Source organism: Caretta caretta, chromosome 10, assembly GCF_965140235.1.
Source record: "Caretta caretta isolate rCarCar2 chromosome 10, rCarCar1.hap1, whole genome shotgun sequence".
NCBI lineage: Eukaryota > Metazoa > Chordata > Testudines > Cheloniidae > Caretta > Caretta caretta.
The window spans coordinates 81,782,565-81,808,558 of NC_134215.1; the positions used below are offsets into that span (position 1 = coordinate 81,782,565).

A 25,994-nucleotide genomic window follows, 5' to 3' on the forward strand; every position below is an offset into this window, starting at 1 on the left:
TAAAGATAGAATACCATCATTTGCATTAAAATGAAAATATCCCCTTGCTTTCACCCAACCATGGCTTAGAGCAATTTTATAGAAGAAAATGTATCAAGCGACTACTAAAAATACCAGGGAATTCAACAGAATGTGTTATCATTAAATGCCTTTTAAAAAGGTATGCCGTTCATTCCCAGTGGCCCATTTTACTCAAATAAGCCACAAAAAAAAATTGTATAAAAAGATTTATTGAAATTCATCAATGACAAACAGACATAAAACTCAAAAGTTTGGCTCTTCTGGGAAAAAAAACTTGCAAATGTATTTATACAGATGAAATATTGACTAGGAAATACAAGTCACTTCTAAAGCTATTTTAAAGAGGGATATGAAAGTAAAACTGTACATTCACTAGGTATTTTCAGTCATTTTACTGACTTCCACTAGGTAAGAAAATACAATTTTGTATTAGTATTTCGTGCTTGCGTGTATGAAAAGAAACCTCCTACACTACATGCTGTACTGTCTCCTGTATTTAGGTTTGTAAAAATTTTCTAAGTATATAGCACAAGTGGAAGTCGTTTCTCATCACTTAAAATTGACTAAGTGTCGTTATATATTACAGACCAAAATAGTACACACCTTATTTAAAAGGGTTGAAACATTTTTTTATTACAATTGTCAAATTCATTTCACTAGTAACTCAGGAATTAGGAACACTTTTTTATATATATATTTATATATATATTTAAATGCCTGCCATTTTCAGTGTATTGGCTATATCCCAGGCCAAAAAAAAAAAAAAAAAAAAAAAAAACCAAAATAGAAAGGAAAAAACCCCCAAAAACACAACACACAGAGGGGGATTGCAAAGTAGTCACCCCATAAACCAGATCCAAAGGAACTCAACAAAAGGAAAAACAAAAAGAACACATTTGGTCACTATTTACAAACAGCAAAATAAGAGTTACCTACAGAAGCAGGGAAAGCTTTGGCTGAAAATGGCAGTCATTCACAAACAGGCAACAAAGAAATCACTTTATCAATATGCCATTCTCACACCTGTTGCTGTGGACTGGATACTCTGCCTAGATCTGCAGCATCCCCCCAAAAAATCTTACAATATGCTTAGTGACTGGCAGAGATGGTAAATCCCAACAACCAGAGATATTTAGCTATCTCAAAACAGACTGTATGTCTATTTTGGATATCCTCTACTGATCTTAAGTTTAAGATGTCAAACGATCCACTCCAATAACAAGAAACAAATTGCCACTTGGTTTATACTTTCTATTGCATTTACAGTCAGGAACTAAAAGGGACAAAAAAAATTTTAAATGAAAAGTAGGAGTGGCAGTAAAAATAGCATTTTCCCTCGCCCGCCCAATACGCTTTCCCTCTCATTCCCACAGCAACATTACAATCAGAAAGAAAAAAAAAAGTTCGGGGGGGGGGGAGGGGGAAGGTGGGAAGAATACAGGGTAAAAACAGTCAAATCACAATAGGAAACTTTCAAAATAGGTTATTCAGTTTAATCATCTTCATCACCCTCGTCTTCGGGTTCTCGTTTTCTCTTCTGCCCCTTCTCTTCTTCTGCAAAATAAATAACGGGCTGGGTTATGTATGCGCTTTGATGTATTGTCACAGCATGACCATAAAAACAAACTATTCACACGCACGAGGCCACATGAGGAACTGGCTTATTACCACAGCAATATATATTCAGATACAGTTCTGCTTTTAAAAAACAGTACATTACTACTTCGGTTCTGTACTAAAGTTTGTATTATAGCCATACCAATTTCTTCTTCTTCTTCTTCATCATCTACTTCACCATCGTTATAACCTTCTTCATCTTCCTACAGAAAGATTAACAAAGAGTTTTGTTCAACACCTTTCCTAAATCGACAACCCTCAACCGTATCTTGAAATTGAGAGAATCCCTTGAAAGGTATCTTCCCCCCCCCCGCATCAGTGTGCAAGTTTATTCCCTAAAATACCTTCCTACACTGGATTCCGGCCCACTCTTTACAGCAGGACTCAAGAGTAGCCATATTACCCAATTTCATTTAAAATTCAGCCTCCTCTCAATCTCAAAGACGAAACCAATCTTCCTACTACATGTTTTTAAAAGCCACACTGATATGTAAACACAAAAATTTACGTCTTGAGTTCAGTGAAATCAATGGCAAAACTTCCACTAATTTCAATGGGATCAGGGCCTGTTTGTGGAAACAAAACAAAACACGAAGCTTAGTTATAAGCATTCTGAAGTTACACACTTAAACACAGGACCTCACCACTTCTGTTACTACTTTAACAGCAGGAGGGAAAGCTGTGTGTGACAGAGAGAAGCAGGTGAGGCAGGGGGAAGAGAGGTCAGTTGTAGGAACCACACACTGCGCTGAATTCTGCTTTCCATTTTACCCATTCAACCTCTCTGAGGTTAGACTTAGGGAAGAATCTCTGTACTATAAAAATCGGCACCTTTTTATTTTTAGATAAAGGCCATTGACAAACACCCCCACCTTGAGTCTGAAGCTAACAGTACTTGGTTTTCTACTTTCAGGCCAATCTTATTCTCAAACATTCTGACTGAAATCTTATTTAAATCAGTATGATTGTGCAGAAGTCTGGGCTCAGTTTTCCTTTAAGCATCTGCTTTTTGAGACATAAGTTCTTTCTCTGAACTGCTCTCAGAGACTTCAACACCAGCTTTTACTAGGCTGTGTGTGAAAAGTGGCTAGCTCTGGAGACATTAACGATAGAGCTGCTGAAAGTTACATCTGTTTTCAACATGATCCCAAGAAGCTGAATGATTTATTACTGGTCACTAGATGGCAGCTGGCTCACAGGCAGATGCTCTTCAAAACCTGTCCCCATTTATTTTCATTGCTTCTTAGATGGAAAAAAAAAGTGAGCACTTAAAAACAAAGGTGGTGATGTGGTTTACATTTCTATGCAGGAATTCAGACCTGACACAGATGTTCCCCCGGCCACGAATCCTTACCTCCTCCTCCCCGCTCACATCCTCCTCTTCTCCTTCCTCCTCCTCCTCATCTTCCTCTTCATCTTCTACTACTTGAGCATCTTCATCATACTCCTCTTCTACACAAGCAAGCAAGACTATCAGCTCAGTTAACTGTCTACAGTAAGCGTAGTTTTCAAACATTACCAGCCAAATCCTGCCTTTCCACTGATGTAAAAGGCACACACACAGGTACTGCTTGAAGGCAGAATCTAGCTTGTTGCAGTTTTCCAGGTGCAAGGTATGAGGCCAGAATGAATCCTGCACAGAGTGGTGCAATGGTGGCTTAAAGCCACCTGGGTGTCTGTGTACTGTTGGGGGAGCATGGGTGGCCCGGGTATAAGTCAGAGCAGACCTGGGGCTGCTCTAATTTACAGCAGTTTCCCTACTGCTGCCAGCGGGTTTCCCAGAACCTTCTATCCTCCAGCTTGTTCTTACACCCGGTGGTGGCGGGGATGGAAAGAGCTGTATATAGCAACCCTGTCCGGTCCCTGGTGATGGGAAAGTTCCCCCAGCGGCTGCTCAATCCTCACTAGGCTGCAGCAGCAATGTGAAGGGGCCATAATCCAGTGACCGGTATGGATTTTTGGGAAGAAAGTTAAAGCATTTTTCACTCAGGCCTGCATTTATACAGTGCTGGAGAGATATTCTGTCCCCACTGACCCTCTGCGTTGTTCTGTCAGTGCACCCATCTGCCAGGCAGTGCTGCAGTGTTTACTGTATCACAACACAACAAATTCTGCACTCGAGGAGAAAATGCAAGTCCAGCTATTCTGTGTGCTTTGCTTTTCAGCCTGGTTTGAAGAGTCCAGCAAATTCCCCAAACCCGGCCTGACATTATCCAACTGGTAAGCCAGATGCCTCTGAATGCAGGCTGTCGGGGTGAAGCAGAATGGCACAACAGACCCGAAGAGAAGTGGCACGTTAGTTTTCCTAACATTCATAAAGTTACTCTCTGCTTCTGCAGTGCCTTTGACAGCGCTGGCCCCAAGCAAACTTCAGCATGTGCCTTCTCTGCTCCTTTGTTTACTCAGCCGTTGTTTACTTTGTTGCTGATAATTCAATGTCACACTTTCCTATTAACCAACACTTCGGCCTCACTCACTTGTTCTGCTTCTGTCCCCATCCCCTAACCCAGTTACTATCTTCCATTCTCAGTCTCTCTTCCCCTCCCCCTTTTTGAGGGTCTGTCCTCTCAATCTTTAATAGCTATGTGTGCTTTGCTTCTGACCCGCCACTTTTCATTCCCTGCCACAGATTTCTCAACTGGAAATGGAGAAAATGCCTTATTACCTCCCAACTGTAAAAGGCTTGGAAGACGGAGAGCAATACGGACGTCCTTTCAGTTTCTCTTATAAGCGTCTCCCTCCTGTCCTGTCACTTTCCCCTCAGTTTTGCCTCTTCCCATTTGCTGCCCTTGTGCTTGTCTCATTCTCCCTCGTGGCCAGACCTCCCAGTACTCTCTGACTGAAGATAAGGGTGTGTGTTTCTTTTAGGCCCTGCCTGGGCTATCCAAGTCTCGCTTCTCCTCAGTCTATGGAGGAGCCACAGGTATGTTCTGATCTACAAAAGCCAGGGAACTGGGTGCTGGGAGAACCCTTCTCTCACCCGCAAGTCAGGTGAACGGGTTGCTTTTGGAGAAGAAAGGAACATGCACATCAGTTGGCTATAATCTAAATACACTAAATGGAGCAAGTAACATACCGTCTTCATCCTCCTCTTCATCATCTAGGCCCTCCACGTAGCCCTCTGCATCGGAATCTGGGGCTTCTTTGTCATCCCGGTCATAACCGTCGAGATACGTGAGTTGTGGGAGGAGTTTGAACACATTTTCTCTGTAGTCGTTCAAGTTGGTTACCTCACAATTGAAAAGATCTAAACTCTTCAGGTTTTCTAATTTTTTCTATAAGTAAAAATGGAGGCTCCATCAGAGACCTGTCTTGGGAGCACTTTAAAAACTGAAAGGCAGCCAGTTAACACCCAAAAGGTACATATCTCGGCAAGCAACTTCTAAGGATAAAATGGAGTGTTTTAAATCATCATGTAGTTTCATTCTGTGCTGGCTAAACTGGTGCAAGTGTGCTTACATAATAGTCAGGCCTTACAGTACTCTTTGTTCACAGATCTCAAAGCACTTTACAAAGCTCTGTATCCATACTACCATGTTACAAATGGGAAACTGAGGCACAGAATAGGGTGAAGTGCCTGACTCAGTGTCACTCTGGGGGCCAGTTAAACATTAGGGCAGTTGATTATCTGCGCTGCCGCACCAAGACAGAGTAAGATAATTTTAAATGTTTCTTCTCTGGACACAATGACAATCTTCCACTGCAAGGGGATATACAACAGCCGATTTTAAAAGCTACGCAACACTCTGAGCCTACATAACCACCAACAGCAGGATGAAAACTGGGGTGGGGTTCAGCTTATGTTCAGCTGCACAGAATTTTTAGGTGGGAAAACGAAGCAATGGCACTTATAAACTAAACACAAGAAAAGACAAGTATGGTGGCTTAAGGATTTGCCTTGGATGTTCTGAAAGGTTTCCCTTTAAGAGCTTAGTATGAAGGATAGAGAGCAATGGTCTCCTATGAAATTGTGAAGGTTTATTAGTTTAGACCCCTGAGATTGCAAGCAGGTGGCAGAGGCTCATGGCCACCCTGCCCGTCGTGTATAGCTCGCGATGGATCCCAGCGACACAGGAGAAGCCTCAGGAGGGTCCAGGTCTGGAACAGATAACTTTGAGAACCACTGGTTCAGACTAAGGAGAGCACGAGATTTTCATGGAATGATGATATTAACAGAGTAAAAAGACTGAAGGCTTGGCAACAAAGCCTGCCATAGCCCTTGATTTTGCAGCATGATTCCTAAACACAACAGTATTATAAGGGCAAGAGGTGTAATCTGATCCACTTTTAACCCAATGGTTGAGGTGTCATGAAAACAAGAGAGATATAAAGGGGTCCAGCAGGAAAAGGGGTGGTAGTTATGAGATCATTCTGCCAGGGCTATGTACCAGCTATGCAAATGGGACAGCTCAGGGGGAGCTGGTGCTTCTGTTAGTAGAAGCCAGCCGTGCCTGGGGTAGAAAATGGAAGCGTCGGGAATGGCCCACAAGTTTCCAAACTGGGGACCTGTTAGCAGAACTTTGTCCGGTGGAGGAGTGGGGCTGCGGGACAAGATCCATGGCACCAAATACTGTAAAATTAAAAATGTCTTACTTATTCCCTCCTGAAGAGCTACCCTGAAGTGTAAGATTGTTCCCACTTTTAAAGTGCACAGAAATGACTGACAGCTGCTTTTCACTCTTCCAGAGCAGAAGTGGGACATTGATAGGTGTACAGCTAATGTGAGGACACCTTTACTGTAAGTCTCGGGGCTCCTGATTAGCTCCAGATTCGCAGTCCTGGAGACCGCAGCCCCTCCTCTCGTCTCAGGACGAGTGGAGTACAGTGAGCCACCCGTGCATACGTCCCTGCCCAATCCGTCTCATCCATGGCTTGACGGTACCATTTTTGGAGCAGAGAACGTATCAACAGTAACCCTGGCCCTTCCAGTTCTTGGGTTTTCTTTAAGCAACAGGTGTGCTAATTAGTACCAAACACAAACGGGGAGGGAAGAGGACTGTGATGTCAACAAATGCCCACCAGAAACTGGACTGAGTCCACCAACACAACTCACGGTATAGCCCAGTGAACAGCCACCACAGAGCAACTTTTGATTGCTACTAGACTTGGACTATCAGTCTCAGGACTAAGGACTCCGTATCCCCCTAAGCCACACCCATTCTCCGCCCCTTCTCCCTCCATCCCGCCCCCCCGGAAGTGTACTGACTCTATCTGATGAGGACTGGCCATTAGATGGAGGCATTATCACACGCACACAGTCAACATATTACAGCCTGCCTCAGTTAGGCCCAAGTGTCAGAGATGGACAACCTCGCATCCTATTTGGGGTGTCAGTTTGTAAGGGACCCGTAAAGGTCACATACAGACCTAGGAGTTTTAACTACACTTAAAGCACTTTTTGCTGTTGCAGTAACTCACCAGAGGTTCTATTGTACTGAGATCTTTTATTTTGTTGCCGCTTAGGTTTAGATGCGTAAGGTTTGGACACTTTTCTGCCAATACTTCCAGTCCTCCTGAGATTCTGTTATCGCTTAGTTCGAGCTAGAAGTCAGACAAAAAATAAAAATTAAAAAGATTTTAAAACAAACGCAACTGACTTGGTTAGAGGAAGTTCTTATGTGAGCATCTATTTCGCATTTTATATTTTTTTCTTGCAGTACATTAAGAGCAAAATACAACATGTGGCACTTCTTTATTTACCTTCTTAAGTTTGTTTAACTTTGGTAAGTTTGCAACTGAGCTTAGGCCTACGTTGATTGTACTTAAGAATTCCAGCTCTTCAAACTCATCTGTGAGTCCTTCAATTTTGCCTTCATTTGACCTACAGTTGTCAAGAACGAGTTCTTTAACCTGGAAAAGACAAAATTCAAATGTGTTAAAATGTTTATCCTGCAGTCAGGTACAATGTTTAAACAGCATAATAATAATAATAAAAAAACCCCACTTAAGCTATGGAACCGAATACAACAGTTTGCTGTTTACTTTGCAACTGCACCAGATAACTGTTATTTCCAGCTTCTGCCATGCAGTGTTGTTTACAATGCTAGCTTAATATCTCACGATGGATTTCAGCTACATTTCACAAACATGATTATTAGATAAAGACAAATGAAGCAAACTTGAACATGGATGGCATTCTGCAAATGGCTTAGAGCCAGTTCTATTGCATTAATCCTAGTTTACATGATTTACTAGTAGTTCCTAACAACTGTTCAAAGTTACTGCTAAAGATATTTTAACAAAAGCTTGGAATATTCAAGACATCATTAAAAAGAGCCTACAGCTCTGATAACTTCTTGCCTGTCAATGCAATACATCCGTGATTTAAAATACCATTTTCTGCATTAAGAAATTATCTCAATTTATTACAACAAGCTATTCAAAGAAGTAAACTTTAATTTTAGACCATTGGCTGTAGAGATATTTTCTGAGAAGTGAAACAGACTAACTATTTCATTTTAGGGAGAGCCAGACTTTCCATGGCACTTGTATTCCTAACTCCACTACGTACTCTTGGAAGTGAAGGTGTAGTGGATACAGCCTGATTCCCCCTCTGCGCTCATCTGAGCACATATGGATCCTGTCCTTTCTGTCTCACCATCCCCTTCCCCCATACTGTAGAGAAAGAGCGGGCATGGAGGGGAACAGAGGGAGGAGGAAAAGGAGGATGCAGGATTTGCCCATGTGGTCTCACAAATGCTGACCCTGCCCCATTCAGCAAAAGCTGGGAAAAATTACTGTATGGGAGTTTCTTGCTGAGGAACAGCCCTTACGAAGGTGCCACCTTCGAATGACACAGCTCGATGCTGAAGCAAAAAAGCAGCCTTTTAAGACAAAAAAGACCCACCACCGTGATTAAAGAATAAAAACAGTTAATTTTTAACCAAAATCCTCATGCAGTCTTACCACACTCAGTACATCCCTGGTAGAAACACTAGCAGGATACACAGCATGAGTGGTGACCCACTACAGTTAGGAATCTACAGTAAATCCTCCCCCATTTTGCCAGAATAAAGAGTGCAAATACTCCCCTATCAATGGGCAAGTTATGAGAGCACAGAGAAGAATACAGCCCTATGACTGCATTACAGAGCCCTGCATGATATAGGTCCTCAAGGGATACAACAGACCATTGAAACTTGAGGTGGGGGAAAAGGCTGGAGACAGAGCAGCATTCCAAAACTCAGCAATAGTCAGGTCCCCCTACTGTGACAGATAGCCTGAGAAATCTGGAGAATCTTTTGTTTTAAAAGCAAAGGGGATAGGGCCCAAGAGAGTTTGCAAGAACCACAGAGTTAGCAAGATGAGGAAACCTTCCTTTGCATACACAACGCAGTTAATATGCAAATGTTTCTTTTTTTTTGAAAATGGCTATTGCAGTAATCGCATAGCAGGAGATTCAAGTCAATGTGATGCAATAGCTATGGGTGCATCAAACAGCTTTACTAGATATCTAACTCAACTTTATGTGGAATCACTTAGTCTCCATTCTTGCAATGAAATCCATGTGCTGAATTCAAGGGGGCTCCGTGCAGGTGAAGGGAGATCAGAGATGGCATAGGTGCACAAGTGATGCACGTAATCAAGTAATCAGAGTTTCAACAGGAAATGCAATTTCCTGGTTTGTTCCCAATTTTTTCCCCAGAAGAACGATGGTAAACAAGTGTCCTTGTACAAGTTTTGCAAAAGAATCCACACACAGACCAGAAGACTATTAATAAAGTTTTATGTATTATTTCCTATATAAATGTCTCACTTTAAAAAAAAAACAAAACAAAAAACAAAAAAACCCACCCCACCTTCATTTGAAATTAAGGCAGGAGAAACAAGCAAACCCAGAAGTATTCAATAGGCATGTCCTTTTGCCACAATACTTCAAGATACTGGGTGGGGACTGGTTACTACCTGAGTGAGACAAATCCAGGGGTAGAAAACTCCCAAAACAACCAGACTCTTACATAAAACAGTGATGGAAGCTCTTGAGTCTCTTCCTCAGCCTTTGGCTGATGAGCAGGCAAAAGAGGCGGCAAGAGGGGAGGAAGGACACATCAGAAATGGCAGCAGAGGAGCCGGCCTGCCTCTGGCTTAATTGGGGATCTTGGCCCTTTTCGCTGAGAGAGAAATTTCATTCAATGAATTTTGTTAGTGCAACTTCACAGTGGCAAAGTTAAAAATCATTCTGAAATTCAAAAAAGTGAAGGATCCCACAGCAGAGCGGGCTTCACCACATTAAATATACAGGAATAGAAAATACCACTGGTGTGCAATGGGACCACAGTAACATGGCTGCGTGAGACCATACACTGCATCTGATGAAGTGAGCTGTAGCTCACGAAAGCTCATGCTCAAATAAATTGGTTAGTCTCTAAGGTGCCACAAGTACTCCTTTTCTTTTTGTGAACTTCCTGACTTCATTCTGTTTTCAGTGCACAAACTTTATTTTGCATTCATTTTTCGTCTGCACTTTTACACGCAGCAGCTGACACAACCAGTCTGCAAATTTTACACACAGGTGTTATATACCCCATGTTAGTTTATCCTCCTCCCACACACATATACTTCCTCCTCCCTTCCCCTTTCCACTCCTTTTTCTCTTACGTGCCTCTCCTTTTATCTTTCCCTTCTCGAGAGCTTATCCCTTTTTCTTAGAGTCCACACAGCTGAGGAGGTCTGACAGTGATCTCCCATCCACAAGAGGGCCCTGTTTGGGAAGACACACATCTATCTAGCACAGGGTTTCTCAAACTGGGGGTTGGGACCCCTCAGGGGGCTGCAAGGTTATTATAGGGGAGCTCATGAGCCGTCAGCCTCCACCCCAAACCCCACTTTGCCTCCAGCATTTATAAGAGTGTTAAATATATAAAAAAGTGTTTTTAATTTGGGGGGGGAAGGGGTGTCGCACTCGGAGGCTTGCTACGTGAAAGGGGTCACCAGTACAAAAGTTTGAGAACCACTGGTCTAGCATATCCTATTGCCCAACTAGACCAAAGACGACAATCACCACTGGAGCCCCAATGTGTTGGGCACTACATAACTCCCTTCCTCCCAGTGTAAGATTTGACACTACAGATATTTACGTACAGTGACAAAGGCAGGTTTACTGAGAAGGTTCATGGAAGGGAAAATAAGACCCCACTCCCATTAAGAGTACCTAACTAGACTAACTAGCTAAAGGAGATTTGCAGTCCTTTTGCCCTGGATTATTTTCTAAAAGAATCTGGGTAGTTTTGTGGAAACTGGCCTCAGACGGAGCGCTCCTATCACACTTCCCACTGAACATGCCGAGTGTGTCACTGAGCTCTTTGTTTTCACACACAGGACTTCTCCCCTTTGGTTTCACCCCAATAAAACATAGCAGATAAGCGTTTATGGATGGATGTAGTATTAGCCACTCAGACCCTAACCCCCTTTATAGGGCTCAGTATACACTTCAGAACATGATGAATGGGCTCTAACCATTATGAATTAAGAACATGAGAGTCTGCCGTATCATATTTGAATCAATACTGTCTTACTGGAGCCCTGCAGTTCAGTCAAGCTAAGGAAGACACTATCTTTGACGAGAGGTACAAGCTACCCAGCGTTTCTCAAATGCGGCTACCAGGGGCTTTTTGTGCGCCCACACCCTCCTAGGCAGTGATGTGGGGGAGGGACAAAGCAGTGTTAAACATATATCACTTTTCACAGAAACAGGAAAAAAAAAAAAAGAAGAAGAAGAAGAAGCAGCCAAACAAAAGCTGCAACAACAACAAAAAAGAAAAGAATATACAAAGCACATTATTTGTTTCTATTCTGTTTAGGTCCAGTAAAGAATAGAGACAACTGTACATTATTTTTGAGTCTCTAATAAAAATGTACATAAATAAATTATGAGTTGGACATGTATATGTGCAAATTTATTTGTTTTTCCTAAAAAAGTTAAGAGTATTTTAGGAAAACCTGTCAGTGGCCATCAGCAAGACTTGGTGGCTACCATCTGAGGCCATCAAAAAATTTCTTGTGAGACCCCCTGAGCTAGACTATGGAAGTAAGTTTCCAGAGATAATTTTTACATGGCTGTGTAAAAGGATGGGAGACCTCCAGTGCTCCTAGTCATCAAGGCTCCAACTGTTCTGTTCACTGCATGATGCACAAGCAAACTACTGGTGGTAGTGGAATCTAGATAGAAGGAAAGGTACAAAGTTGTGCAATATTGTTCTAAGAGATCACATCACGTTTGCACCCTCCTAAGCATCCCATAACTGCAGTATGGCGAGGCGGCATACCATCAGCACTCAGCCTATGCACCACACAGAAAAGCGAGCATGCCACATGCTCCCCACCCACAAAGAGTTGATGAGTTCTGGGAAACAATGCAAGAACAGCATGTCACAGGTTCTCTCTGTAACCACCAAAGATAACACTGTCCTTCAGCATCTCTGTATCCAAGAGGGTTCCTGTCCATGAGCCAGTCTCATATGGCCACTCAACTGCCAGAGCAGAGGGGTCACACACCTGAACTGCAGCAAAGGAACCTGCAATAAGCCCAGTGGCGAGGCGGACAGACAGATTGGTTCATTGGGATCTGCGGTGTGGATCTTTAAAGCCTCTGCCTGCAATGCAACGTGGTGCATTTGGGAGTCGGGAAATGACTGCTGCATGGTTGGGACTGTCTGCGTATCTGGTCACTGTGTGCAGAGCCCTAACTGGTTCTGAGGCTCCATCTTGGTCTCTGCATCCCAGGGGCCAGCTCTGGGTGTTCCATTTCCCCATTCTGCCAGCCTATGGCCTGCCAAACGGCCACCAGCTGAGCCAGGTGCTTCCTGGTGGTACACACACTGCGGCTTGTGTGTTGCTCTGTGGTTTGCTAATGTCAAGGCTTGCTTTTGTGTGGCCTCCTAGAACCATAAATAGGTCACTGCTCCCTCCTCACCCGACTCCTTATTTATTTCTGTGGCCCCTCCAGTTTCTATCTCTGGTGTGAGCAGACTCTTCCAGACGGACATCATCTTGATGTCCGTCCACTTTGCATGCCTAACTATGGATTACAGTGTGTCCTGTATCTCTCCATGCCTTTGATCACATCACCCCTTGCAGTACTCGATGTGTGATAACCGATAGGATCCAGAGTTTTCTCATACAGATACTGTATTAAGCTGTATTCATCACTGATTATGTGGCATTCTTAATGTACCCGTGGTGTGAACTGTGGAACGATGCTCATTTCTGAGTGAACGACAGCCCCATTGTATGCACACAGGCACTGTATTCCATGGGGACACTCGTACGCAACTTTCATTACACATTCTCTGCACAGTTTACCTGTCATGATTTTTCTCCTTGCTCACTTTTCTGCATAGGTACAGAGACCCTAACGTAGGTCAGTTTACTTCTCTGAAAAAACAAATATACTCTGTCATACTAATTTACACACATGCCATAGAATACACACACACGTACATCAGTATTTTCCAATGGGTTTATGACATGGTGGGTTTTTTACATTGTCTACATTATATATATATATATATATATATATATATATATATATAGTGCAGTAAGTACAAAGGTACTGCTCCAAAGAGCCTACAATTTCACTCCTGCAAGCACAGAGCAATGGTTCAAAGGCAAGTAGGCACTGCCAGTGATTAAATCCCTGAACTGTAATCCATGACAGATCATCAAGACTAGAAGAGCGATGTAAATGATGTTACAAAAACTGCACAGTTAAGACTCAGTTTTTAACAGGTTAAATAGCAAGTTTACTAGTAGAAAGCCAAGGATCAAATTCAGCCACACCACTCCACTGACACTGGAGGTAGGGACTGCAAATGGCCACCATTCCACATGGCCACATTACCCACAGAGTAAGGGGAAGCACATTCACTCAGTACCACAAAGCTCTTGGCCAGTATCTGGCCTACTGGGATTAGCAAATGAGTTATGTCCCTTCCTGTCCCGCACTGCCTAATCTCAGTGCCAGGTGCTCCCTTCTCTCCATCCATAAGGAGAGGGGACAAGGTCTGTAACAAATGGGAGCCTGCTCAGTTCTTTAGAGGCAGCTGCAGAAACTCTATTTCTCCCCCAAAATGCGGGAGCATGTCCTTCTGAGCTTTTGGGCCTGGCAGGAAGTCCTTCCCCTGCATCACTCATAATCAATGATGGACGCACATCCTTTTAGGCTGTCAAATCAGATTTCTTGCTAGCTCCAGCACCTAATTCCAGATCAGTGATCCTGTGGGCTGGGGATCCTCTGGCAGAAACCTACCAGTTTGTTCACCCCAACTTATGTTACCGCAATAAACTGTTCTCTGGCACAATCTGTCATCGCAACCAAGTGCAATTATCTTTTGACCTATTCCATGGAAAAGGACACAATACTCTCCATGCTGAAAGTTTTGGCTTGCTGGAGATTTGGCGAATCCTGTTAAACTGCCCATAAGTGTAATGAGGGCAGGACAGCCCATCACTGGCACTTCACAGAAAAATCAGGGGAAAGAAAAACTGATGGTAAAGAGCCTTACATTCTCAGTGTTTACAAGATAGTCTTCTCCCTCAAAGTTACTTTTGCCACACCCTGGCAGAAAGGATTAAATGCTTATGGATGTTCCCTTCAGATACTCTCTGGAATGTGGCATCAAGACATGCTTGAGTGCTCACCCTATTAAACAGGCTGCACTGAAGCTGCAGCTGCTGTGAAGTTTCGCAAACTCGGTGCAATTATGCAAACCTCTGCACTTCCGGCTCGAAACCAGCCACCAAAATGAAACCAAGAGAGGTTTGGAAAGGTTGTTTTTTCTTTTAATCAGTAACTGTAAGCAGCATACATGCCCTTTGGAAAATACTGGGCATTTAGAAGTGGATCCTCAGAGGTGCATTAGCTCTGCTTGACACGCCTAAGGAGAGGTGGCAGAGGGACATTATACCACCTTTATACACCCTTGGGGGCAGCCAGGACCCAGTGTGGCCCCCAGGTTAAATTAGAGTAGCTCCTGGGCTGTTATAATATATGCCAAGTAGGACACACCTCCTAGGGACTGTTCTGCCATTCCAGTATTTCCAGAGCTCAGCATACTCTGGCCACGTTCCTCTCCCACCTCTGGCATTCCACCTTCATGGAGGGAGTGGGGGGGAGGGTGTGGGAGGGGGAAATAGGTGGCCTGGCATGGAGTGTGCTGGCTTTATGCCACTAGGGACTCCCCTATAATGGGGTAATCCTCAACTATTCCTTTAGCACTGCTCTGTGTCTCACAGGAGAGACCGCCTCGGCTGGACTAAATCTGAGATTTTTCTAACCTACATTTCAACAGATACAGGAAGGGTTCTGATACTTGGAACCTCCCCCAAAACACATATATTTTTAAATATAACCCCTCTCACACACACATACGCCTGCCCCCCAAACATGAGCATGTTACTAAAGATTTGTTTTTTATCTGAGTCAGGATAAATTTAGTAATTTTGATATTTCAACCCCCAGGCCTTACTCCAGGCCTTCGACGAGATGACACAAACTAATTTCACTCACCTATTTATCAGCAAATATCATAAGCGTTTTAAACAAACGATTAAGAAAATTGGCCGGGGGAGTGCCACTTACCTAGCACGGAGCCCGGTCACTGTTATGCAACATAAACACAGAGAACTCCACATATCGGGGTGGGACACTTCCCTTCTGGGGAACCACTCAGCACATACCCCTCCCATCCTGAGCTATGAACAGGACATCTAGCAGCCAGAGCGCTGAAGAATTAAAGTAGTGGAGGCAGGGAGTCCTGGTCTCAGTAAGAGGGGACACTCTGAATGGGCCTAATGTATATACTTTAGAACTTTGGGAGGCATTCGGTTACCACATTATGGAAACTGTATGAACAGACAGAGCATCCCAAAGACATTTTCACTAAGGTCAATGTCCTACTAACTTAAAATCTGCCATAAGGGCACCTTTGAATTTTACTTTTTTAACTATAGCATGTACATTTCATTTAAAAAGAAAGGCTCAAATCCTATCCAAGATGGACAACACCAACACACTCGGACTGATCGTAATATATGCACTTTTGGGGCTGCCAAGTTCACGAATGCTGAACAAATGAAATCACAGACAGCACTGTAAATAAAAATGACCTATTCACATCTCAAGCTATTTTATCCACTTGGCACCTGTAGTCACGGAGTTGGAATTCTGAATCTTTGCACAAATGTCATGTGAAATACAACATTGGACTTTAAAAGCTTCTATCTGGGGTGGTCTTTGAATGGTCCAGCCCCATCAAACTTTAATATGTCAATACCTACATATTCTTTTGCTTGAAAGCTCCCTGTACTGTTTACTTAATCCCAAACTACTTTTACAACCAACAATTTCAGCATGTGCATATTTGAAGAGCTCACTAATTTTCGTATCGTGTTGGCACAGTTCTCTGCTTACTTCACTCAAGTTGTGAGTACGTGCGTTTGTGCACAAAGACCCCATTATCTTCTAGTGCACTTTTAACAAGTTTTTTTATATTAATACCATAATGTTTAGCCACAGTGAAATACTTGAGCGTTACAAGTTCATTAGTAAGAAAAAGCAGTTTGTCAGTTATTAGATCAATTAAAACTAAAACTAAAAATACACCAATACCTTAGCTCTAAACAATTATCCCAAATCTTAACCAGCCTAGCATTTTGTTCTTGAATTATTCATTGTGACTATGGAATGGAGGACCCATGGAAAGTGCGTTAATGATTCAGATTGAATGACTAGTCAGCAGGCGTAGGATTTACAGGTTACCATTTTCTGTTGGCTGCCAACAGCCTGCAGGGGCATCCTGGCAAGGCCCACTCTTCCCTAGCCACACCCCATGCATGGGGGCCAGCAGAGGGTGTGGAGTAAGAACCACTAGATCAACTCTACCAAATTGTTCCTATACACAGGGGAAATAATTCTTCACTATCCAGTTGAACTGGGTTTAAAGTTGTGCCATGAATCTGGTCCATTATCTGTAAATTTCCACTCTATAACATTCTGTACAGTGTGTCACCCTCAGCCCAGAAACCAACAAATACATAGACAGTCAAAGACAAGATGTTAAGAACTATGTTTCTGCAGTGGAGTTATAAGAAAGTCTGAAGTTTCAAATGAAATAGGAAAGTGGTGAGAGAGAGGGAGGAAGAAAGCTAATGGTATACACCCTAAAATCAAAATTGCTGAGACTAACTGCATAGCACCTCCAATCCAAAACTTCTAGGAAAAAAAAAATAGGATCTACGACTTTAGTAAGACTTTCGTGTGACATGATTCTTAAAAATATATGTAAGCGTGCTTCCAACTGAAACATCTCAGTAACTACCTGTTTATACACAAGAATATGCACCATGCTAGTCAATAAGTCAAAGAATACGTATAAAAATGTAGCAAGCCCCTTTATTCAAGGGCACATAGGCAGGTTTTTCTAGTTTGTTTCTTTTATAAAATTAGCTATAGACCAGCACAAAAGCCTTAGAACAGGGATACCCAGACTGAGGCTTATGAGCCACAAGTAGCTCTTTAATCCTCTCCTGCAGCTCTTTGCAGCACATCATATTAAAACTGGGAGATTTAGTTATTAATTCATCTAAACTATTAACCAATCAGGAAGCTTTTACTATTTTATTAACCAATTGTAGAATACTTGGTCAGTCATTTTGCTGTGAGAATTATATATATGTAAATGAAACAATCAATTCACATGACTGTGGCTCTTTTGGGTAATACTGATCACTAATTTGGCTCCTGAACCACTAAGGTCTGAACATCATTTGAGGGGGCCAGGCCTAAACAGTGATAGTGAAGTGATTAAAATGCCCTCCCCTCCCCCCCACTTTTTTTTTTGTGCGCGCCACTTTGAGGTTTGCTTCCATCTCTTTTTCCTGGAGGCAGGATGTCCTAGCAGACAGAGCACTGATGGGGCCTCAGGAGACCTTGGTTCTATCCCCGGCTCTGCCAATGGCCTGCTCGGTGACCTTGGGCAAGTCACTTCTCCTATCTATAAGATGGGGATAAATGATGCTTACCTCCTTTTTGAGATCTACCAATGGAAAACACTATAGAAAAGCTAGAGATTATTAAATGACCTCGGCGCCACACAGTAAACACGCATTCAAATACCTTGTGCACGTCATACCTAATTTTAAAATGGTTTAATTCCAAGTTAACATTTAGCTAGACTGCTGTACACATTCTGTGGTCATTCAGTACTGGATCAACCATATCTGCTACTCGCATGAAATTTATTTCCTGCCTTAAGTCAAATAAAAGTTTCCTAAGAATGTTAGCACATTAATCACTAATATTAAATCAATATCTTGTCTGGAAAGTTGTAGGTACCGAGTACCATGTAAGTGAAATGTCTCACTAGATTTACTGGGACATGCTGTTTCCAACCTTTTTAATACCTGGAAGAGAAACTGAGTGGAAGTGCCCGATAGGCCAGTTTGACTGAAAAATTAATGCTCCAATAATGAGTCGGCCTTGTGACTCTTGTTATACAGGTCGAAGTGAAGACATGAAGATTGATAGTAGTCCCAAATCCTGAATCTTGTTTAGATTTCACTCAGACTACTCATGTAGGTAAGGGCTGCAAGACTGAGCCCAAAGAGTTATTAATTTAAAAAAGAAGAAGAGAAGAAACACAATGTATTTGAAGAGAAGCATGCAGGAAGTGAATTCCATAGTTGAGGGAAAATCTGGCAGGAAAGAGAGAAAAGCAAGGTTAGCGAGTTAGGTAAGAGGCAGAAAATAAGAGTTTACGAACGTTGTTTGAAGAATGGTAGGGTGAAAGGATGGCAGAGGAAGAAAATGAAAATGGTTTGTATGTTACAACAATAACAAGTTCATAGTCAAGTAACAACCAGCAACTGCAGCTAGACCCATCAGCAGAGAGTAACTGCTAACTGTTCTCATTAGGGAGAAACCATACCTGACTACATATAAGCTTGATTTCATTTTACCTGGCCAAGGTGTTTATCACCCAGTCCACTGAGAGCTGCCGCAGCCAGAAAAGTCTCAATGTTAGCGTCAGGTTATGCCAGCTCTGTTATCTTCCAGTCTGTTCACGTGGAATTCCAAAACACACTTCTTCCAACACCAGATTCTGGCTGGGAAACCAGAACTGTTGAGGTCATAGCACCACTCAGATCTAAAGCTTTACACTGTTTAAATCATTTGAAAGTGGTTCACACTTGAAACATAAGTAGTTACATTTTTATGGGTCCAATTCTTACCATTCTCTGGCCTCTACAGTTCCACTATAAATGTTCTTACTTATCCAAAGAGATGGAATGAGTAAATATAGTCCATGTCTACGATTATTCCTAACTGGGGTGCAGTACATACAGTAGATCAGTTTTTAAGAGGCAGCCACCATCCTTTACACTACAAATTCAATGCCTTTAAAGATGTACATATTTGTTGACAATACAGTCCTTAGGAATTCAAGATGAATTAAGAGGGAAAGAATAGTGTACTGTAGACCTTGAACTATTGCCTCTAATGTTGCATTTTGAAGGTCCATATGGTTAAGCTCAAAATATTGGCACATCTTTGTGCTGAAGTAGGGCAGTGTAGCAGACGGCAGATGCTGCCCATTGATTTTCAAGATTCTGTGTGTGCAGATCTTGTTGTAGGACAAGTTATCAGATTCAGGCTTAAGTCAATCATATCACCTAGGCCCTCAAGAGTCCGTACTAGTGAGCTGTTCTTCCTGCTGTGTCTCTTTTTTCAGCTTCCCCTGTTATTTCTTCATGTGACATAATGCAATTCTTTATACCATTATATGGTGGCTTGTTAACTAAAGCTCAGCTACTTTTGTTCTGATACCTTTATCAAGAGAGAACCATTTTTCAAGTTGATGTTTTCTTGTTCTGTACACAAATGAATCATCCTACACCTTGCATAAGTATGACTGCATTTGAGATACTGATAACCACCGGAGAATTTTGAACAGTTGAGGGTGAAAGATCAGGATTAAACCACACAATAAAAATCTAGAAAATCCACCAGATAATGGCAACATTATGGACAGATTAGAAAGCTAGGCAGCAAGTTTTTATCTTGTACATACATAGATCCCTTCACATGCTTACAACTTGGTCAAGTTTAAAAAGGAAAAAAGATTTCCAGACTGCTCACTATGGATCTCATACATGAATTCTGTACCGGGGCATGTTAATTCTCATCCATTATTCTAGATCAAATGAGGTACATATTTGCCTCACTATGCTTCTTTCATACCTGCCCGTTTCCAATATCAGTTGTTCCAGCACAAACAATTTATTCACTTTACTAAAACACCCCTTCTGGGGATCTAGCAGTATAGATGCAGAGACATATAGCCCTAATATACACTTTCGAGAACTTAGCAGACTACCAGGAGGTCACAAATTTAGAGAGGCTGCTAGTAGCTGCATAAAATAGTTCAAGTACCTTTCGTTTTTTATTTGTTCAGCACAAGAGATAAAATTTAAATGAAGACACTAACTGGGATTATTACAATGCTTTTACAAGAATGCAAATCTTGAAAGAGACACACCAACTTAAGTCATTTATTATTATTGCAATTAACATAGTAACCATACAGGACTAGAGGGGAAAGTTATATCTTAGTTTACCTTTGGTATTTCATAGGACTTTATAAGTAGTCATTTTCACTGTTTTCCCTTTTGTTTGTGTAGGTTTTCCACACAACAGAAGAGAACAGACATAAATAAAATTAAACAGAAGTTTTTGGCAGGGGAATCCAGAGATGTGAAAAAAAAATGAAGTAACTTTCAACTTTTATTTTAAATTGACTAAATTTCAAGTTAATAGTGTCCCTTTTAGAACAATCATTAAGTCTTTGGATTAAAGTAATTAACAACATATCTCTAAAGCATAAAAAAGACATTTTAGCAGAATTTCAAAAACACATGCAAGATCTGTGCTGCTTAGCCAGACAGAACATTAAAACTGATCATTTGCTTTACAGCCTTTGTATTTAGCTACTGAGTTAGGCTATATACAATACAAATAAACGAGTGCCCAAAAATCTGCCCACAAAAGCTTCTTCTATGTAGTTCAGTAGTTACATTGCCATCTGATGGCTCTCTAGTAACCTACATGAAATAATCTGTTCTAATTCCAAGTGGACAGGTGTTTACATCAGAAAACTACTATCATAAGTAAGATACACATCTAAGCTTATGTGCATAGGATATGATCTGCTTTCTCAATATTAAACACAGTGGATACAGAAGAAAAGGAGAAAATTCCAGCAGGAAAAACTGCATAGCCACCGACTGTACAATACACAGAAAAATATAATTTCAGGTACTATCAATCTGGCACCTTTCACCATCACTAAATTCATGTTAAACAAACCCAAAAAGGGGGGGGGGGAGAGGAGAAAAATGGGGTTCCTATGCATTCCACCATATTTAATATGTTTGCATTATATACTTTTGTTAATTAATATGTATACTAAACCTACAGGATTATAAGATTTAGCAGATCAAAGTAACCAGTTCTGTTACACAGTATTAAGCAGTATTCCAAACAAGAATTATAATATTCTGTAGGCTGTAGAGAGATTTAGTAACAAAAACCCACAAAGGTAATGAAATTCTGATATACTTCACTATTCCACTTGATTTGCAAAACCTCTACCCTGGCAAGGGGCTGATGTATGTTAAATACCACATGGGCTGCAATACCAAGGCACAAATGGCTCAAAAGTTTCAGTTAAATCAACTTTGGTTTTGTAAAGTGAAGGCCAATTTTTTGGAGTATATTTCTTTTAATGGTAATTTTAAAAATAATAATAATCCCAATGGAACAATATGACCAGATATTGCTAAAATATGGATTGTAGTGCAAATATGTACTGGAAACCATTAACCTGTCAGGTAGTTACTGACAATACTGCATCATCTTTACACCTATGTAAAGAAGAGCTCACAGACGAATGTAGTATCAAAATTTAATGTCATTGTTCTGTCTATACTGAAACACACACAATCTGCATGAAGTAGTAGATGGGCACAAGCAATAATCACTTTTAAAATTCAGTCTGCCACTTTATCTAGTGCCCAAAGGCACAAGCTCACTAAATTGGATTTCAAAGGGTATTTTGAAGAGTGGCAGGCCCCAGATGGTACACTTGATTTCTCCAGGACATGAGAGGATGTGTATGCACATGAACTGGCCACACTCTAATGGGTGCCTTCGGATTTGGTTGGTAAAACAGCAATGCGGACAAACATTGTTCCCCCCAGTTGTCTTTAAAATAAATATGCTATAATGAAATCTAGAACAATTTTAACTATAGCATTTGCTATGCGAGTTCATTCTCAGAATCAAAAAAGACTTTACACTTGACAAAGTAACATGTTAGATAACTAACCGGGTTTTTTACCCACCAAAACTCTGAGTTATAGAAGTGCAAAGAAACACTGTCCCAATCAAAGAAGGTCTATTAATGTTACTCTCCACTCATCAAAAGCACAAGGAGAAAAGCAAACCAAATTTGGTTTAAAACTATTGTTGCTAAAACATGCCACTGAGCAGTCTGGAGAAAATCTTTATCGCCTGCACCCGTTAAAAATGGGGAGCGTGAAGAAAAGTGCAGATAAGCCTCAAGCGGCGCTAGTTGTTACTGCTCCATAATCCATGAAAAAAAATCGAGACCTACCTTCCCGCAGGGCCCTGCCCAGGAAGAAGGCATATTCTCAACTCATCAATAATGCGTTCCCCTCCCTTTGGAAGCTGCTGCAGGCATTTTAAAGCCATCTCAAAAAAACAAACAAACAAAAAAACAAACAAACCCCACTGTGCAAACGACTTTCTATGTCTGTTTGCTTCTTCCAGCTCCGGGGAAGCAAGTACTATCGAGATTTGGACAACGAACAACAACAAACTGGTATTAATGCCCGCGCTGACGATGGGTGTAAAGGGGAGACGCAGCCAGGTGCTACTGGCGAGAGCGTGACTGACTTTCCAGTCTCCTCCGAACGTTAGTCACCAGGCCGCAGAATGCTCGCGAACACAACGTTCCATTTCGAGCTACCAACGCTCCATTTAAAGATACAGGCTCCTCCACGCTGCCAAGGGACGACTTTGCAGGGAGACAAACAAGCACTGGGATTCTCCCCTCTGCAGACACCCACACCCGGCCTCCCTCCCTGGAGGCCCCCGCCACATCAGCCACTCTGCAGCAGTGTTCGGGTGAGAATACACCGTCGGTACCTTGCTGGGAATCATGCTAAAAGATTTTTATCTTCTTTAAAAACATCCTCCTCCCCTCTCCTTCCCTCCCCCACAAACTCAGTGACAACAACAGTGACAAAATGGCAGACCTGAATGCTGGCAGTCATGTTACACACACACAGAGCGAGCCCTGAGTGCGCCCTCATTGCTTCAGCCGCTTAAGCGTTACGATTCTACGTCCACGACCTGCCCTATACCAAAACATTAAGCTTTTCTCCTCCCCCTCCAAATCATCATAATTATTACTAAACTGCAGATCCATACAGGCTTCTCATTTTATAGTTTGTTACAAATACTAACATTTAAAGCAACTTCCCCCGCACCCCGACACACACAAACACGCTCCGTCCAGAATGTAACAAACAAGGAATGTTTGCTAACTGCATCAATGGTGGCTTTAAGAATTCCCTCCTTTATTGAATTCGCACGGCTCCTAAAGAATAAATCGCCTTGGATTCATACCCCAGCCGTTTTCTCTTTTGCAGCTCGATGGAAAAAAACATGGCGTCTTGTCCTACTTCAGGTTTACTGTGGTGCTGCCAACGCGAGGATACAAAGTTGGGAATGATTTCATGGGGTGGAGGGCGGGAGGGAGGAATATTTCATCTCCCCGGCAGAGATGTAGGGACAGAGGCCCCTCTTTAGGAAGCTCCTCCGTTTGCTCTTTGTCCCCTTTGCACAGCTCTCACAAACAACAAGCCCTCGTGTGCTGAGCTCGCTGGCACATATACACAGTGCAACACAAGGGAGCACTGGCAGCCCCGCTCATGCAGCAACCTACACACACACACACACACACCACTTTTTGTTACTAGGTGTTGCTGCTCATATTCAAGGCAAGGTGTCTGACCCATTAGCCAGCTCAATACAACGGAAACACCCTCCTCCTGCTCCTTCCCCAATACTTTGTTAAGTTTAAAAAGGTTACGTAAATCTGCCCAGCTTTGTCCGTCAGACATTTTACTAGCGATAGGAAAACGGTTGGGGCAGTTTCCACCCTCCTCCCTCCCGCGGAGAGGGATACTTTCGGATTTCTGGAGAGGTATGTTTTCATTCGGTCCTATCTACGCCCAGAGCCTTCCAGCCAAAGCAGCCTAGTAGTCTAAGAGGGAGGCGAATCGTTGGGAGAACACCTCCCTTTGCCCTCAAATATCAAACTATGTTAGTATTTAAGCCATTATGTAATGACCTCTTCCGCCTTGGCTTCTAAAAATCCTTGGCCAGATGGGGGGGGGAGGGTTCCCCCCAGAGACTGGCTATTTACTCTGTGTGTTACACTAAAGTTCCCAAGGTGCCCAGGCTAGGCGCTTGCAACGATCCCATACACCGATGACTACACAGGAGAGACGAGACCGGTCACCTTTGCGCAGCACAAAACACCAAATTCCCGTCACAGGAGAACTACCACACACATACACGCACCAACACAGAGGCAACCTTAATTTCTCCTTGGGTGCATTTGGCAAGGGGTGAGGGGTCTTCCCAAGTTGGGTTTCCCCCACCCCTATCGCCTTTCTGTTGCAATCGCTGCAGGATCAGTAAGAGACAAACAGAAAAACGAGGAGAGGTAACTAGGTTTTCTCGTGTCTGCATAATTTGTACACAACCAGCCATGGGCTATTTTTGTCCTGACAAACTTTCTTGTTCTCATTTATTCAGTCAGACGCTGAACAACAACCCAAGTCCAGCCCCAGGGAAAAAAAAATCCAGTCTTTTTGTGTGTGTGGATGGAGAGGGGGTGGAGAGTGCATTTATTTTGGCAATTTTTTTTTATTAAAAGCTTGCGATACTGTCAGCTGGATCAGATTTTAAAAACCCGTGAACATTTGTTTTAAAATCCTATTTTTTGTCTTCTCAGCATCTGGAGAGGGAGAGAGAGAGAAAGGGCGCGTTCATGAGGACTACAAAGTTACAAATATGGCTCCCCAGTCTCTCTTGCCTGATCACTGCAAAGAAATGAAGACGCACTTTAAACTAAACCATTTTCAACTCATTCACAGTCCCTCCCTGCCCAACACCCAGTGCAAATATTTGCAAACTAAACCAGCCAGAGAGAACCACCAACTTGTTTTCATTTAACGCATTGCAAGCCCCTTTAATGCATTTCACACCAGCAGACTCAGGAGCAGCTTATAGTTTTCCCCTAGACCATAACGCGTGCGCCTTTGGGCACCCCAAATTGGGTGCACACAGACATACACACACCGGTAGGCACCTCAAGGGCAACAGCGGCTTCAGCAGCAGCTGGCACGGGCGTTACCTATCACAACTGCACCCCTAAATTTTGTAATAATTTTAATACACCCCCCAAAATGTGGGATGGATATTTTTTTTTGCATTGCTTACATCTGAGGGCGTCCTGTTCCGCAGCTCTAAGTGGATCCTTTTCTTCATGTCCATGTCCCTGGTTAGCAGGAGTCCCTCGCTTTGCTCAGCTCCTCTTTTGTATTGACACCAGTAGAGACCCCCCCAAAGCCAGCGCGGTGAGGGACTTTGAGGGCTCAACCAGCTCCGCTTGGAATCCCGAGCCCCAGCACCGCGGCTAACACTAACCTGATAACAGCGGAGGCGGGCACTCCCGGGGGCTCCGCCGCGATTGACACCTGGATCGGCCAACCGCGACGCCGCAGCTGGCTGCCGGAGCCAATGGGGCGGGCAAGGGGCGGCGGGAGCCAATAGGGGAGCGGCGGAGCCGGCCAGGGGACAGCCCGAGTCCGAGCGAAGGAGCAGTCGGTGCTGGTGGCTGATGGGGAAGGAGCGGCGGCGGCTCCGGGGTGCGCAGCGCTCCCCCCCCCCCCGGGCCTGGGGGAGGTGCTGTGGGGCCCGGGGGGGGGGGAGGAGGCGCGGAGTGGGGCTAGGGGCCGGGGGGGGGGAGGGGTGCGGAGCGGGGCCCTGAGGCGCGGCGGGTGGCGGTGAGAGAAATGGCGCGCGGGCCGCCGAGGGGAGGGGGCTGTGGGGAGAAGTGGGCGCGACGGGGTGGGGAGGCGCTTGGAAGGGGCGGGCGGCTGAGGGACAACGGCGCGCGGGGCCGAGGGTTGGGGGGGCGGGGGTTCTGCGGTTAGGGCACGTGTGGGGGGCTGTAGAGGGGGTGGGCGAGGTCAGGGGGTTT

The 25,994-nt window shown here is 43.2% G+C and overlaps 1 protein-coding gene across 3 annotated transcripts; it reads right to left on the reverse strand.

Moving 5' to 3' along the window:
- Positions 1–214: 214 nt before the first annotated feature.
- ANP32A (acidic nuclear phosphoprotein 32 family member A) lies at positions 215–25,481 on the reverse strand. Of its 3 annotated transcripts, none has more exons than XM_048865799.2 (7): positions 25,232–25,481; positions 7,339–7,488; positions 7,057–7,179; positions 4,715–4,913; positions 2,993–3,090; positions 1,781–1,841; positions 215–1,575 (listed from the first exon to the last, which is right to left on the reverse strand). In XM_048865799.2, the coding sequence occupies exons 1-7, from the start codon at positions 25,283–25,285 to the stop codon at positions 1,514–1,516; spliced, it is 747 nt and encodes a 248-aa protein (XP_048721756.1). In that variant the 5' UTR covers positions 25,286–25,481; the 3' UTR covers positions 215–1,513. The 3 variants fall into 3 exon arrangements, with proteins under 3 accessions (XP_048721756.1, XP_048721755.1, XP_048721757.1); XM_048865798.2 differs by lacking the exon at positions 25,232–25,481 and adding an exon at positions 22,975–23,007; XM_048865800.2 differs by lacking the exon at positions 25,232–25,481 and adding an exon at positions 22,311–22,358.
- Between the last annotated feature and the right edge of the window lie 513 nt (positions 25,482–25,994).